General features: G+C 37.7%; 1 protein-coding gene across 2 annotated transcripts in view; it reads right to left on the reverse strand.

Moving 5' to 3' along the window:
• The window catches only part of ASPM (assembly factor for spindle microtubules), a 30,781-nt gene extending 17,499 nt beyond the window's left edge, over positions 1–13,282 (reverse strand). For both annotated transcript variants that reach the window (XM_049807674.1, XM_049807672.1), the window contains exons 1-16: positions 12,913–13,282; positions 11,077–11,220; positions 9,350–10,697; positions 7,668–7,769; positions 6,774–6,920; positions 5,672–5,917; positions 5,448–5,515; positions 4,785–4,926; positions 4,576–4,706; positions 3,679–3,854; positions 3,432–3,577; positions 3,265–3,350; positions 1,653–1,871; positions 715–931; positions 483–628; positions 252–380 (exon numbers count right to left, since the gene is read on the reverse strand). In XM_049807674.1, the coding sequence (XP_049663631.1) occupies positions 252–380; positions 483–628; positions 715–931; positions 1,653–1,871; positions 3,265–3,350; positions 3,432–3,577; positions 3,679–3,854; positions 4,576–4,706; positions 4,785–4,926; positions 5,448–5,515; positions 5,672–5,917; positions 6,774–6,920; positions 7,668–7,769; positions 9,350–10,697; positions 11,077–11,220; positions 12,913–13,215 (3,750 nt within the window). In that variant the 5' untranslated portion in view covers positions 13,216–13,282. The remainder of the gene's footprint in view (positions 1–251; positions 381–482; positions 629–714; positions 932–1,652; positions 1,872–3,264; positions 3,351–3,431; positions 3,578–3,678; positions 3,855–4,575; positions 4,707–4,784; positions 4,927–5,447; positions 5,516–5,671; positions 5,918–6,773; positions 6,921–7,667; positions 7,770–9,349; positions 10,698–11,076; positions 11,221–12,912) is intronic.
• Between the last annotated feature and the right edge of the window lie 2,461 nt (positions 13,283–15,743).

Consider the following 15,743-nt stretch of genomic DNA (forward strand, 5'->3'; position numbering starts at 1 on the left):
AATCAGAACATGAAAGAAAGAAGAGTAGCCTTTAAACAAACATAATTACTTCAGAACAGTCTTACACAAAAGTGTTTTTTTAGTAATTACAGCACCAAGAAGGCCATATATTTTGATAATAAAAATGGTACTCATTAGTTTAAATGGTGATATCATTCTGTTAAAACTGTATACTCCAAACAGTGAATTTATATTCTTTATTTAGTATTTCTCAAAGTAGAAGCTATGAATATTGCACAGGCAGAGAGTACCTGAGAAAGTTTCAGTTCCTTTTTCAGCCTGTAATTCCTCCAAGCAGACTGAATTAATCGTGCAGCTCGAGTTTCTTGCCGAAGATCTAGAAGCCGCGAACACAGAAATGATAGGTAGGTAATGACGACCTACATAAACACAGAACACAGCAATTTAAGGGCTATATGGAAAAGCAGGACACATTCACAGGAGAGCAGAACATGTTTACATCAACTCTAAAGGCATCTTACCTTCTCATCAGGAATTGTATTTGACATGTCTGAGTGATGAATCATTGCTGGTATTCCACCTAGGTCAGAAACTGCAGCATTGACCAGCTGGAAGTTTTTCCTTTCATTGTCCAAGAGTTCCTTGTATAGGACTGAGGCAGTTACAGCTTTGCAAAGAGAAAATGTTTGTCAAATCAAATTGTGAGTAAAAGAAACAGATTCAACATGAATTTCTGTGCATCAAATAACTCACTTTGGTCAAATATTCCTTCCATAACATTTAGAGAAGTGTCAGACTCCAAAAAGGATGAGGAGGAAGAGTTTAGTCCCACCGTATGAGTTCTTGAGCATTCTACTGTTTGAGTTGTACGTTGGCACACAGCTTCCAAAGGCACATAACATGGATGATAATGATGAATCAAATGACATAACACTCTACCGTCTGAGAAACACACTGTGAAATTTTCCACCTGTTAAATAAAATGCAGTAAGATACAAGTTCCTTGAACTTTTGTTACCAGTTAATTGGTATAAACTGGATATAGAATTTGTTAACTTGTACCTTTGAAAGTGACCAAGAGCAAATTTTTTTTGAACACAAAAATTTGTGTAGCTAGTGCTTCTTTTGAACATTCACTGTATAGTGACATACAGCTGTGAGAAACCAGAAACAAAAAGGTGTGAATCACTATATAGTGAGTCTCCAAGTGAAACATTTAAGAAACCAAGAAGAAAGCAATCTTTCTGCAGAAGAATCCCAAAGAAAATTCTATGGATACCTTTACACTAGGTATTCAGTGCAGAAATAAGACCGATGCAAGTTCAGAACTTTAATTGCTCTATTTTACCCTTCAGAAAAACTAGCAGATGGGACTGTATTCTGACCAGTGACAAGTCTCTGAACATATTCCAGCAAAAATGTTTTATTTTTAAAAGGCATTTTTATGTATAAGACTAACTGGAAGGGGAGATCCTTTTGCTCAAATTTGTTTAAAAAGAGAGCTGCTGGTAAACCCGCAGAAAGATGGTTATTTCAAATCAGATTAAACAAAGTCCAGAAGGATATTTAAAACTAATTACCATTGGCTTCTACTACATATTTGATAGTTTGAAGAATTCTGCTCTGTAAAGAATAAGAATTCTTATGACAGCAAAGGATGTATTTGCGGAAATGAACACAAAACTATTTACCTTCATATTGTAAAATCCACAAACAGCATTAACCCATGCCATCAGCAGTTTGACATTGTCACTGTAACTTTGAGGTAAGGAGTTACTACTATCATCTTCCTGTAGTTTATAACCATATGGAAAATTCTTGAGAGCACCCAATTCTGTTTTCCTCTTGTGTGCGTTCTTTAAAAACTCAATTTCTTCTTTTAACTGTTTCACATTAAGAAAAACATCCACCTTTTAGGAATGAAAAAAAAAATTATTTCTCACCAACAGTCTGACATATCATGCATTATAACAGCTGGATGCAGAAGACATGGCATTTTAAAGAGAAACTACTCTCACTACTTAGCAGTGCCTGCCTCACTGAATCAGTAGTGGATAATCTGGACTTGCCAGCATAGATGGCAGCGTCTGCTACCAACTGCTTCAAATAAAAGAACCTAAACCCACACTCTCACTGTTCCGTGTAAAATGGTTACTTCATTAGTTAATAGTTGGGGGAAACGGGGAAATTCCTTGAAAAAGCCTGTGGAATTTCACCATACTTTCAGAGGAAACAACAATTTCAGAGTCTCGCCTGCATTTCTACCAAGTCCATGTAAGTTTCCTCCTCATTTAAGGGATTCCGAGAGGACTTGAGCTGGTGTTGTGATGGTATAAGAAGATTAGGAGAACAAGCAGGATATCCACAGGGTTTGGATAAAGCCACTGCTCACTGAAATAATTTCTTTAATCAAAAGCAATGCAACTGTGACACATACATACAGGAGAACTAACTGGAAGAAGGTAACTACTCAATACTGTTACAGTAGTTAAGTAAGAAAGTAGTTACTTTTGATTTTTATTATGTTCTTCTGGCTCTCTGATAGTTCTGTGACTATAGTTTTGGAAATTCTTGCTTTAGATATAGTTAATTGTACTTATATTCCTGACTACTTAGTGGTGAAACTCCACCTCAACTTTTATCTTTTACATTTCATACTTTATGTTCCTTCCAGATGGATTTGTCAGCTAAATACTTATTTTCAAGCCACTATCCAACTCAAGTTAACTCTTAAAACATTCTTAAGAAAGTCTTATTTTTGCTTCCTCTACTAATTTTTTTCCAGTGGCTTTGAAATGCCATTACAGTAATGCCTAAGAAATCTTCATTCTTATTTCAAGAATGTTTCTTCAAATTGACTGTTTCAGACAAATGGAAAAATGCAGAAATGCTATAGCTTCAGAGCTTACTCTATAATTGTCTATCAGTGTAATCTCAAAATGTCCTTTTTAGTTAATAAGAGCTTACCAGCATTCTGAGACCAACATTATTTTACCCTTAATTATCAATTCTGTTGGCATACAGCATAAATGCAGAAGTTAAGTTTTTTCCAAAAACTTGTATGAATGTGTACAAGAAAAAGCACAGTTAAAATATTATCTAAACTGTATTGTTAGGGAACAGTTAGCAGGTTTATGTAAAGTTTGCATGGCACTTTGAACATACACAGAGGACAATTTCATCGTCTAAAATTTGATTAGTAGAGGCTTTCACACACAACAAATATTCCTGAAAGACTGGTGTTTTCATTATCTCTCACTTGTAATTAGTAACAAACAACCAAAATAAGTAATTGAATAATACCTGGAAGGCAAAGACAATTTTCCACAGGAGTGCTAATGTTCGTTCTCTGTGTCTATCTACAATATCCCTGGAGTCAATTGAAATACCTATGAAATAAAACAAGGAATTAAAAGTGTGCACACTAGTCCTCTGATGCACTTAGAATAACCCTTATTTCTAGGCCTTACCACTTTCATCTTTCAAGTGAATTCCTCGCTCTTTGAGGACATTAAGAACAATGTCAACATTATGCATCTTCTGTAGACGACTTATTGCAGGAACTCTCAGTTGCTTTGAAAGATTCCAGTTTTTGGTGAGAAGTTCAATTGTTCTCCTAACAAAGGGAATTTCACAATTTAATGTCTTAGCTGAGCTTATATTAATTATTATATAAAAGAAAATAAAATAGCTCAAAATAATTCTGTATCAACGCACACAAGACGAATACCACATTGCAAGTCCACAGCCAGATTGGTTACAGCAAAATCAAATTCATCAAGTGGAGTTTGCATATGACTGACAGGTAGTCCTAAGAAACCAAGATGGCGGGAAAGGTCACCTTCACCACTCAGGAAGTCCCGAGAAAATGCAAGCAGAAGGTCTTTGCTAGCCTAGAAAACAAATAAAAAAACCCAACAACAACAACAAAATCATCTTAACACTGCAGTATTTGTCAAGTAGAACACAATTTTCATCCCTTGACCCCCAAATTGCATTCCATATTTCTTACCTAATACTTAACTTTTTTTTTTTTTAATTTATTTTTAGCCAGCTTTAATTTTCATTGTACCTGTTTACCACATCACTGAAAGCACCACCAAATTCAGGCATATTTTTTTCTCAGTCTGTCTGCCTACATAGTACAAACCCCCAAAAAAGGTGATTTTATTTGAACATAACATATTTATTAATGAAAGTCTTTGTATGACAGATGTTGCACAGTCCTCCTTATCACAGCAAAACAATAGAAAAAAACACACAGAAGAGCCCATCAAACTGACTTGCAGTTTAGAATGAACTGCAGTATGCTAGAGTGATATTTAAAAATAGTGCAGAAGCTTAGATTTAGAGAGGGAAGCCATGTAACACAAGATAATGCTTTGGAATTCCTTTCATGACCATGAGATAATGTGTTGAGAACGTTCATGGAAAAGGCTGAACAGGCAAGACTTGTTAAAGAAAAGTACATAGTCAGATCAAAAAAAACCCACCAAAACGAAAAGCCACCACCAAATCCCAAAACAAACGACTCAAAAATAATATATATAAATATATAGTACATTGAATCTTAGGACAATTTTGGAGGGAGACATCAAATCACAGCTCTTTTACCTTGAACTCTGCATCCTTACAAAAGAGGCAAGGGTCATGGTCAATAATTCTGGACTGCTTGGCACAATCCAGAAAGCAAACTAACAGCAGCAATTTTTTCAGAGTGAATTTTGACAAAGCTTCTTCATGACCTAAAAAGATAGAACCTATTAAGTGCTAGTTCCAAAATTAAGTGCTAAAAATAACCAATTTTTGGAAGTAGTAGTTACCTTCTCGGTAAAGGTGAGGCACAGTGGGATGTCTGTATTCAGCTGCAATGTCAGGGTTCCAAAGCAAGCGATTAAGGATAAACATTGCTAAACCCATAACATCACTATTACTCTCCAAAGCCAGCAGTTCTCCATAAATAGTCTAATATGAAAGGAGGGGAAAGAAAGCAGAACCATTAAAAATTACTTCAAATAATATGAGGATTTTTTTGAATAACATACATTACTGAAATTCTGAAGTAGTAAATGGTAATTAGTCTCTAAAAATCAATCAGTTTTTCAAATAAGTCACTGAAGGATAAAACCAAAGGAAATTTCAGAATATCCAGTCTCATTTCAAAACATGTGTGATCATCTGCATTTGAGGAATCAATCAGGAACTTCCTTAAGACAACTGCATTTTTCTCCAGTCCAGTAAAGAGTGAAATTGATAGGAGACTGCTTTTCTGTTATTGCTTAGGGAGTTAACGTCCACTTCCCTTGATTAAATATTTTCCTTTTTAATAAGGTAAGCACTTTTCTAAAGCAAGTCTGTTGTAACTGAATTAAACCTACCTGGATTATTAAAACAGAAAGTACAAAGAAACCTGAAATATCCCCTACTAAAAAAAAATGCTAGATGTCCTTTAAACTTTGATTATAGACTACAAATTCTGCACTTACCTCCAGACCTATACGCAGCCACAAAGGGTTGTAAGATAAAAGCCAGTTAAGGATTTTCTGCCTCTCTCCTGCAAGACAGTATCCTGTAGTATTATATCCAGCAAACACTTCATATTATAGCAAGAATTTATATCAAATTATTTTAGATTAAACCAACTTAGTGTGAGAATAATCCTTTTTCTACTTACAAGAAAAGAGAGGATGCAATGTTTTAGTATTCTTACCTACATCTTTCCAGAGGTGTCTGTCTCTACGAACTAGCAAACGTCCAGTTTCAATCTCAACTTCCAGCTTCTTAATAGCTTGAACCATTGTTTCAGATGTAAACAAACAGCAAGCATCACGTCGTAATTTATTCAGCTTACGATGAGCCATATAAGTTTTTAGAGATGCTTCATCTTTTGTTGGTGCTTTAGGAACACTGGTTTTATGATGGTTCTCTTCTCCCAAGGTAAGAGCAGCTGCATTTACTGTTTAAACATACACAAAAAGCACACATTTACATCTCAAATAAAGGTAGCTTTGCACACCTCATTTATTTTTTTCCTCTCGTAAGTTCACAGTTTGTTATTTTCCTTCTGACTACTGATTTTTATCCCTCGGGAAGCTTATCAGCTGTTGCACTAAACATACGTTGTCAAGTGTGTGTATATTAGTCAAATATTTAATATAACAACACTTATGAAATAAGTGAGCAGTGCTAGGAATTCAGTTTTAAGATTAATTGTACTATCTTCTGTTTTTCAGATTGAAGCTAAAGATAGAGGAAAAAGTACCTTAGCATCATTTTAGTAAAGTGACAGTTATAATGTTCTTCAGATGGGGATTCCCCACTCAACACCCACTGAGGAGCACTGCAGCTACATGTTCCAGTGTGTATTTCTTGTTGCAAAGCACACTCCCCATTCAGGTGTGCGGTATGCTGTGCGTGAGTGTGCCACTCACACTTATCACAAGAGGAAAATACAACTCTGAAAAGGGTTAGTTATATACTTCTGCTGGAATGGACAGCACTGTCTCCAGTGTGAGAATTGCTTTTGGTTTAGCATATTCCATGTTTTCTATCATAACTGCCACTGAAAGACATTACCAAATATTTGGTTTATGATTATCACAGTATTAAGTCAAAGGCTGAAAAGAGAAACACAGGTGATTCATAAAAATTAAAAACCAGAAATCTACTCTTACCTAAGAGCTTAACGTTACACAAACTAGTGACAAATTGGGACTAGTGTTAAGCTAGTACTATGATTCATTAATGTTAATAAAGCACATCATATAACGTTTAAGAACATTAAAAGACAGGGAAAATTCTTATACTCTTACCTTGTGAGGTGTTTGTTTTTACACTGAAGTCATCTGGGGTAAGTACAAAATTTAACCACCAGGTGAAACCTCGTTGCTGCTTCTCCTTCCAACGTTCATCATAAAACATGTTTTTAGCAGCAAAAGGCATTGGGTGCCTAGGAAGGACTTAAAAAAAAAAAGGTGTAAGTATCTCTGGTTCTTGAAATGTTTGATAACCAATATGCATTTCATTGCAAAAAGGATTAATGTTTGATACTCCATTTAGCACTACAGCAGAAAAAAAGCAGATTGTTAGAATCTAATGAACTTGCAGATCAGCCCCCATTAAAATAAATTTCAGCCACAAAACATGGATTAAGTTATAAAGCAGTAGAGCAAAGACAAGATTTCTAGAACCCAGGCCATTTGCAATGCACAGCTTGGGGCAAAACCAAACTGAGTTGGACTACATCCAGAAAGAACCATTTTACAGATGCATTTTTCTGATCAGATCAACTTAGTATTATTAGCTCTGCAAAATCAGTATCTTTTTGGTAAGAAGTTTTCTCTTCTTAGGTATTTTATTGTTGTATTAAAATGTTATCAGATATGGAAGAGGCATTTCACTGATAACCATCAGTCAGCTGGGAACATATCTGTAATGTACCTTTTACACTTAGAGGCAAAACTGGAGGAAAGTAACATTTACATTCAGCTGGCCATGCGTTGCAACCAATTTTCTTATGAGTAGTCAAAATGGTTACATATGAAAGGTTACATATGTTTTTATACTAGATAATGATTCATTGTAGGAACAATCTTCTATTTCATCTCAACTCTAACCAGATGGGTCTTAACAATAGCTAGCAGTACAGCAATTGTGACATTCAGTTCAGTGTGTACTGTTTTGCTAAATAGCAGAAGTCTGCCTACCTGTTTTCAGTGGTTTCACAAACGTCAGCTGAGACTGAGCCAATCCAGGGATGGGTTTACTAATTCTGTTGGTAGTTCTAGATGCTTTCTGAAGTGAAGAACCTACAAAAGCATTAACACACAAATATCAACAACAAATATGTCAGTGAAAGAGCAGCCTGACTTGTGTTAGTTTAGGCATCAAGGCACTAGCTAATAAATATTATCCACCACATCACAGTAGGACGTAAATAAAACACAAGGAAAAAAACCACAGATCTAGGGTTTCTGAACTATCAACATATAAAAATATGCACTTTTAGCACAATCATTTTGTTACACTGACACCAAACAAAGGATTACAAAAGTATGTTGTTGCAGATGGATGATAGTTGCTGCCTGACACCCCCTGACAAGATGGTAATTCAGAAACAAAAAAAGATAAGAGATCAGAAATTACAGGTTGAACTCTCCTGCTTAGCCGAAGGAGTGTTTTTCATAGAACATTCACTTCTAGAAGTGAAGAAGTCATTCCGATTTCTCATGCACTTCTAATAAATTTTAAATACATTCTGATAATTTTTAATAAAGTTGGATCTTGAGTAGATTAAATTAGTGATAGGCATTTCAAAGTTAACTTTTAGTAGTGAAATATTATTTGTCTTTGTGAAGCCTAGAGAAAATGCCCAGGCAATTAAAAGAATAACAGTTTCTATTTCTCAAGAAAAATTATCAAGAACATAACTCAAAGCTGTCATCATTTTTGTGTTTCACAATTGGGATGAAGAGACACCAAAGTCATTTTGAGCTCATAGAATACTTCATTCTCCAGCCCGCTTATCCTTACCCTAATGGATGAATAGAAATAACCTGGTAGACAACACGGCTTTTCCTGCTACACACTAACGTATGTTTTTATGTAGACTATCTTAAATAGCCTGAAACCAAAGTGCATTACTAAAAGCCCCAAATCAAATCTAGGTCACAGAACAGATAATTTGAACTGAAGAAAGCAGCATGTTACTTTGATCTGAAAGCCACGATGAATTTTTCCTGTTAGTTACATTGCAGGGACTGCATAAAGATTCTGCAAATTAAATGCTTCTTTCAGTTACAGACCCTCATTCTTTTTCTATTCCAGACCATATCTGGGAACAGAACATTGAGAAAACCCAAAATACATTGAAATACAAGAAGTCAACTTCTTCTGATCTTCAAGCAACAAAGTATTGGCAAACTGTAAAGGCAGAAAGATCTACACTGGGCTAACAACAAGCTAATTACAGACAGTAAAAAGCAGGCAGTGTGAATGAGACTTGGGAACAACATGTTTGAAAACACATGACAACAGCAATGGAGTCAAATAGTCACAATGGTAAGTGTACATGTGACAGAAATCTCGTACAGTGAGTAAGTTTCTAGTAAATTTGAATTACATAAGGGCTCTGCTCAAGAACTGCCAGACACTTTTCCTGTTACTGTCATTAACAAGGTTTACAAAAGAATAAAGTAAATCTGAAGCCAATTACATAACCAAAACGCTGACCGAGTTTTCCAAATTTTTAAAATGCAGATAATATCTAACAAATTGTAAAGGCCCACATTTCAGTTCCCAACTGTTGCCAGACAGTTCAGTTTGCTATGCAAATTTCATAATCAAAGGCATCTTTCATAAAGTGGTAAATGAAGGAAATACTGCTTACCAGCTTTCTTTCTCTGCCCTACTCGGTTTGTAGGTTTGAAGGCTGATGGTTTCATAGTATGCGTTTTATTGTCCACGCTAGATGCAAGAGTTCTTTTTCTTTCCACTTCTTCCACGTACACTGGAGCTGTACCTCTATTATTTTCTACATATATTTCACTTTTCCTCTTACGACACAAAATTGATTGACTAGGAGATGACTTTACTTTGTCATTGTGACACTTATTTTCAGCTGAAATGGGACCTATAACTGGAAGGTGTTTAGATATTTCTGCTTTCATATGTACAGGCACCACATTAGCACATTCCATTATTGCTTTACTAAGGCATTTTTTAGATTTTGGCTGGAGACTTTCCATTCTTTTTTCTTCAGCAGCATCAGGCTTACTTTTGATGACAGTGGCAGAAAGAATTGGACGCTTTTTTGGTTGCTCTCTGCAAAAAGAATTGCAAGTCTGAAGTTCCTCTGTAGAAGAAAAACTGAAGTGATTTTCTTTGGGTTTGTCATAATGAAGTACCTGTGATTCTACTTTATGCATCTCAAAGACTTCATTTAAGTTGTGTTCTATACGAACATGTGGTTTTGTCTCTACATCTCCATTTTTTTTCCATTTTGAGGGTAGAAATTTCTTTACAACATACGTCTCTGTAGTAGATGATATTAAAGCTGCCTCAAGTTTAGGAGTCTTTGATTCCTTATCTGACAAGCTGTCTTTCACAAATTGATCAGGTGACAGAATCGGAACAGACTGCTCTATTTTATCTATATCCACTTGATAACTGTCATTTACAAAAGAATCTGGACTTAAAATTCTCCTTGTACTTAAAATAGGCACAGATGCTGAGTGTTCTGGAGTGCAAACTGGTGAGAGTGTACATTTAAGAACGACTTCATTGTTTGAAATTGGCAGTTGTGCTAATCCAGTAGAACTGCATGCACTTTCAGGTTTTAATTCATTGTGCTCATTAACAAATTTCTTGACATTACAGCTGTCTATTTCGGGCAATAACTCCTCATTTATAGTGGCAGCAATATCTGAGAACATAGTAGATCGTCTCATTGCAAGTGGTGTGCAAATAGTATTACGATGTTCCTCTAGCATTGGTGCAATAGGAGATATTGGCAATTTATTCTCTGAGCCAACAAAAGAGTCATTTCCTGGGGATATACTATTTTGCATTGTGTTCTGGTTTTCACATGGCTGAAGTGGGCTTCTAAAGCCATCCACCTTCTGGGAAACTTGAAAGGTTTTATTAACATTTTTAACTTTTGAAGTACTTTTTTTAACTTTTATTGAAGCAGAGGTTTCTGAAGAGTTTTTCTTTTTTATAGTATCCCAAAGACTCTTCTGAAAAAGGACCATAAATAAAAGTTAGTACGCTGAATTTCTACATACTTTTACGTGTAAACTGAACATTGCTAGTGCTTTCATGCAAAGTCTAAAAATACTATAAGAAGAACACCTAATCCAAAATTCACCCTAAGTTATTTCCAGGCTTGAGAGCAGCTTTTCTGGTCATGTTTTAGTTTTATTCTCTAAGCTGTAATGCACCAGTATCTACTTTCCAACCCAGCAGAAAAATTTTGAAGACAATGAGCATTCCCACAGGCAGCATCATTTATCAATTTTTAATTCTCCTTCATTGGATTCTCTAATAATAAAAACAATATCTGTGTCAGCTATGCCAAAGTAATAGAACTAAGATACATAATAAACACACACTGACCTTTTTCTTCAGAGGCTGCTCAGCAACACCCAGGAGCACAGCTTGATGTCTTACAATGCCATTAATAATAAAAGCTACCAGTTCTCTGACTTTTCCTTCTTCTAATGGTGTCCATGTTACAGAAACAAAGATTCTTTGTCCTGACTATTGGAGAAAAAGAAAAGTTTAATATCTAGCACTTAAGTACACTTATGTAACATCAAAGATAGAGTAATCAAATCAAATGTGAAGCAGTACACAGAAGTAACGTGTATTCTGACAACATAAAATGATAAACAATCGTTAAATGTTTAAATGTCAATCTTCCCTTCTGACATGTAAATTTAAGCAACCTTTATCAAAAAAGGTTGTCTTACTAAAAGGGCATACACCTCTTAATGAAACTATAATGGAAAGCAAGCAAGAACACATATAAATATAACACACAGTAGAAAGGACAAGATTTGAGTAAAGGTAAGTAGAAGAAATTATATAATTTTTTGCACATATTAACCAAGTCAGTCCTCTAAAGTGATTTTGAGAGAATTATATTTCGACTGACAATCAGAGGTTGATTTTTAGGACCTTAGCTGAATCTAAATAAGTGTCAAATTTTTTAGTCAAATGACCTGCAAAGATGACAATTAACACACAAGTTCATTGAATAAAAATAAAGACACTGCAAACTAACAAGGAAGTCGTGGAGCTATGTATGATCTATGTAAAGATTCTTGATGCACAGTGAGCTCTACCGAATTGTTTTGGTGCTCTGCTGATACCAATACTAACAAACCAAAAAAATGGTTATACCTCAGACTAAAATCAGAGAGACTGTGAAAATGACCAATGTCTTGAGCATTTGAATTAGGAGTTCCACCTCCTCGGGCAGATACATTTAGTGAAAACATACAGACTAATTCAATATGCGCTTATACAGTAAAGCCGGTCAACAATGGTAAGTATTCATTAATTAGTATAGGAACTTGTTATTCAAATACTTTACAGTGAGATTCTAGCCTGTCTGTATAAGCACATTGTTGCAAGAGATCTCCAGAGAGCTTCTTCCTCTCTCTCAGAGACTCTGGAGAGTCTAGATTACCACAGATACACATTTGTCTAAATTGTCCTTTTAAAAAGCAGCATTAATTGGATGAACCACAGTTTATATTTCCTTGGGAATCATAAAGATTTATTCCTAGATTAAGCCTGCTTTGCTCTCTGTTGTATTATGAACATGCAGAACAGTGAATTAGTATCCTCTTCACAAGCTCCCTCAGCCTTTTTCCTAAACAGATGTCGTCCGACTTCTTGAGAGATCACTTTTTAAACAGCTCTTGTTTTTCTGTCTCTGCCTTTAAAACCACACTCCCAGAGAACAATTAAATTTTTTTTCCACCTTACTGCAGAAAACCCCTCTGTTGAGCCAGGATTTAGTGCTTTCGCAGCCTGTGACAGCCCCAAGAGATTTAATCCGCCATCTAAAACTGCAGCTCTTCCCCTTTACCGCGAGCCATGAGCGCAGCGCCCACAAACACCAGCTTTTGGGGTACCGGCTACCTAAAAACCTAGCTCTACACGGCCAGATGACGCGTAGCACTTCTCCCGGGGGAGGATTACGCTGCAAACCGGTAACACTGCTCACGCCGGCGGAGGGGCTTTCTCCGCCACCGAAGAGCGGCAGAGGCGGGGAGCGGCCCGGCCCCCCTTCTTCGCCTCCAGCCCTTGCAACCGCCCAGCACCCCTGCCCTCAGGGCACGGCTCGGGGTCCCCTCGCGTGTCACACGCACTCTCGTGCACACTCATCCACCCACCTCCGCTCCCTGCCTCAGCTTCGCCCCCGCGCCCCCCGCCCGGTACCTGCACAGAAAAGCGGCGATGCTCAATACTGAAGCCCCTGGCAGAAGCCGGGAAGCGGTCGACGACCACCTCGGCGTCCTCCGCGTTGGGGTTGTCGATGGCCAGGAGGCGCGTGCGGGAGGCGCCGACGCGCAGGCTGCCGAAGCTGAGGAACGGCGGCCGAAAGAAGTGGCTCAGAACCAGCACAGCGAGGGCCTCGCCCGCGTCCTCCTCATCCCCCCGCGCGGCCCAGCGCCGCCGCCTAGGGCTAGCGGCGGAGCTCAGCTCCCACACCGCCGCTCCAGGGACGAAACCCGCGGCCATGCTAGGGGCAGATTCCCAGAGCGGGACCGCCCTCAGTTCTCCACACCGCCAGCGTTCCGCCGCCGCATCAACCGCCGCATCTCCCTCCGTCCGCCCGCCCGCCCGCCCGCCCATTCAAACCTGACGCCCCCGCCAATCGCCGCGCGGGCCCGCCTCGCCTCGCCCCGCCCCCTCGCCTCTCCGCCAATTAGCGCTCAGCGTTTTATTTAAACGGCCCGACCTCGCCGAGGCCGGAGAGAGGCGCCACCGCGCGGCGACGGCGGGAGGGAGCGCCCCCCGGCTCCCCGGCTCCCCGGCTCCCCTCCGCCCCTCCGCCTCCACCCACCGCGCCTGAGGCTTCCAAGTGCCCGGCGCGGAGCACCGGAACTGGGAGCCGGTCTTGGGCTTAGCCTGGGATAGCTGGAGTTATGCTTCAAAATTAAAAAACATAAAAATGGACTTTAGCGAGCCTCCACGATAGAAACCTCTTCCCGTATTAAAAATAAATAAATTAAAAAAAAAAAAATAATCAAGCGAAGCCAAGTATTTTTCTAAATAAATTTAATTTACAAAATATTTTAAAATAAAAAGTAGGATGAGACACACACAAATTTGATGAAAAAAAATTGCCTCATCTGTTTATCTTTCTTGAGCTTTAAAACGGAAAGACATACAGAATACTGTGTTTCCATGCTGTTTAAAAAAAAAAAAAAAAAAAAAAGCAGAAATCAAAATTTAGCACAAGCACCCCTGCAAGAAATCCTGTGAAGCAAGCAATGTTAAGACAAAAGATCTTTACTTTTTGATAACAAACAAAATTACACATAGGACTGAGTACTTCTACATTTACAGTACACTTCCTAACTTTTCCTTACAGCAAAGAATTTCCCCTAAAAAGACAACTTTACTTAGACTTCCATCTAAAATATCAACCTATACAGATCACATTTAAAACACATTATCTCATATACCAGTGACAAAATATTGAGTTTATTTCACCTTATTCTTTCATATAAAAGGACCAACATTTAAACATGATCAAAATGGTTACGGGGGATTCAAAAAATTTTGCCTTTGCTACCTTTAATCCATCAAATCCTTTTAAACCAAACCATTTCCTATGAACCATGAAAAAGATCTTTATGGGCTTAAGCAAAGTGACTGCCCTGTATTACATTCTGCCAGTGTCATTCTTCAATACATACAATGAAACCACCAAATCACTGTGAGACGATACTGTAGAAAAGGATGACATGTAACAGTAGTCACAAGGACTTACAGAAGAATGCACTCTATTTCCCTTAAGCTTCAGTCATACAGAGAACATGCAATCTGGATCAGTTATGCATGTATGCTCAATACAGAAAAATTTCACATCTTTTTTGTTGTTTCCAGGGAAAAAAAACCCTATTCATCTACAACAGCCTTCTCAGAATTCTACATTCATGAACTTCTACCCTGAAATTATTTCAAATTTAAAAACTTGAGGGTCCTTTATTCCTTAGCACTCCATAACACATTTCATGTTCGATCAAGCACATTAGGAGGCGATTCCTTTGAAGCATTCTTCAGAGTTCTGGATGCTCTTTCGCATTCATTACTAGGGAAATAAGTTTAGCTCTTTGATGATACCAAATAAATCTTTTGTCATTGTGTTCTGCCATGATCCATCTTTAAAAATAACTACCTGAATTATAATCCAGACTAAAGTAGCAATATATTTTAAGGAAACCAGAGCCTTACAGAAGATGTGTCATCACCATTACAATTACTGATGTTCAGCATAAAAAGAACCCATGAGAGCCATACCTCTGTAGGAAAAGTGTCAGTGCTCAAAGAGGAAATTCCAATATAAATAAATAAACTGAACATAAAAGCCACTTAAAGAATTAAGGGCAGTAACCCAGCCAACAACCCAAAATTTGTTTAGCGAAAAATATAGAATTCAATGTTTAAACAGTGCAGTAAGTTCTCAGAACCATGTAGCAGTTTAGAATACCAACGTGGACTCCACTCTTCTCCCCAAAGGTCAGCATGTGGAAAAGACCAACTCTTTGCAATGTGCCACTGATTATTCTTTAGAGATATTTTTAAGAGACCTGCTTCTTCCTTCTTTGGCAACAAACGGTCAACTGAGTCAATGACTGCCAGATAAAACATAGCCTTATTGTAAAAGCGCCCTCCAGATCAACAGGACGTGCACCCTTGGATGAGTACATATACATATTAAAATGGAGGTACCAGACACCCAAGGAGTTTCAACCCACGCAGCTGTGAGGCGCAGATCTCTGTCCTTCAACTCCAGTCCTCTTAAGAGGCACTGTCCTCCATCAAGCAGAGACCAGCTACTTCCACCTACCAAATGAAGTACCAGTCCATGAAAAATTACTTTGCCTATATATGAATTTTCAATAGATGTAAAGCCATAAGAATTGTAGCTCATGATATTAAAAAAAATAAAAACTATGTAACTAGCACATAAGCTTTCCTGTTTTCTTTCACTGTCAACTGGCAATGATCCAGCCTGACCAGCAGGTAAAACCACTAAC

Source organism: Accipiter gentilis, chromosome 8 (assembly GCF_929443795.1).
Source record: "Accipiter gentilis chromosome 8, bAccGen1.1, whole genome shotgun sequence".
Lineage (NCBI taxonomy): Eukaryota > Metazoa > Chordata > Aves > Accipitriformes > Accipitridae > Astur > Astur gentilis.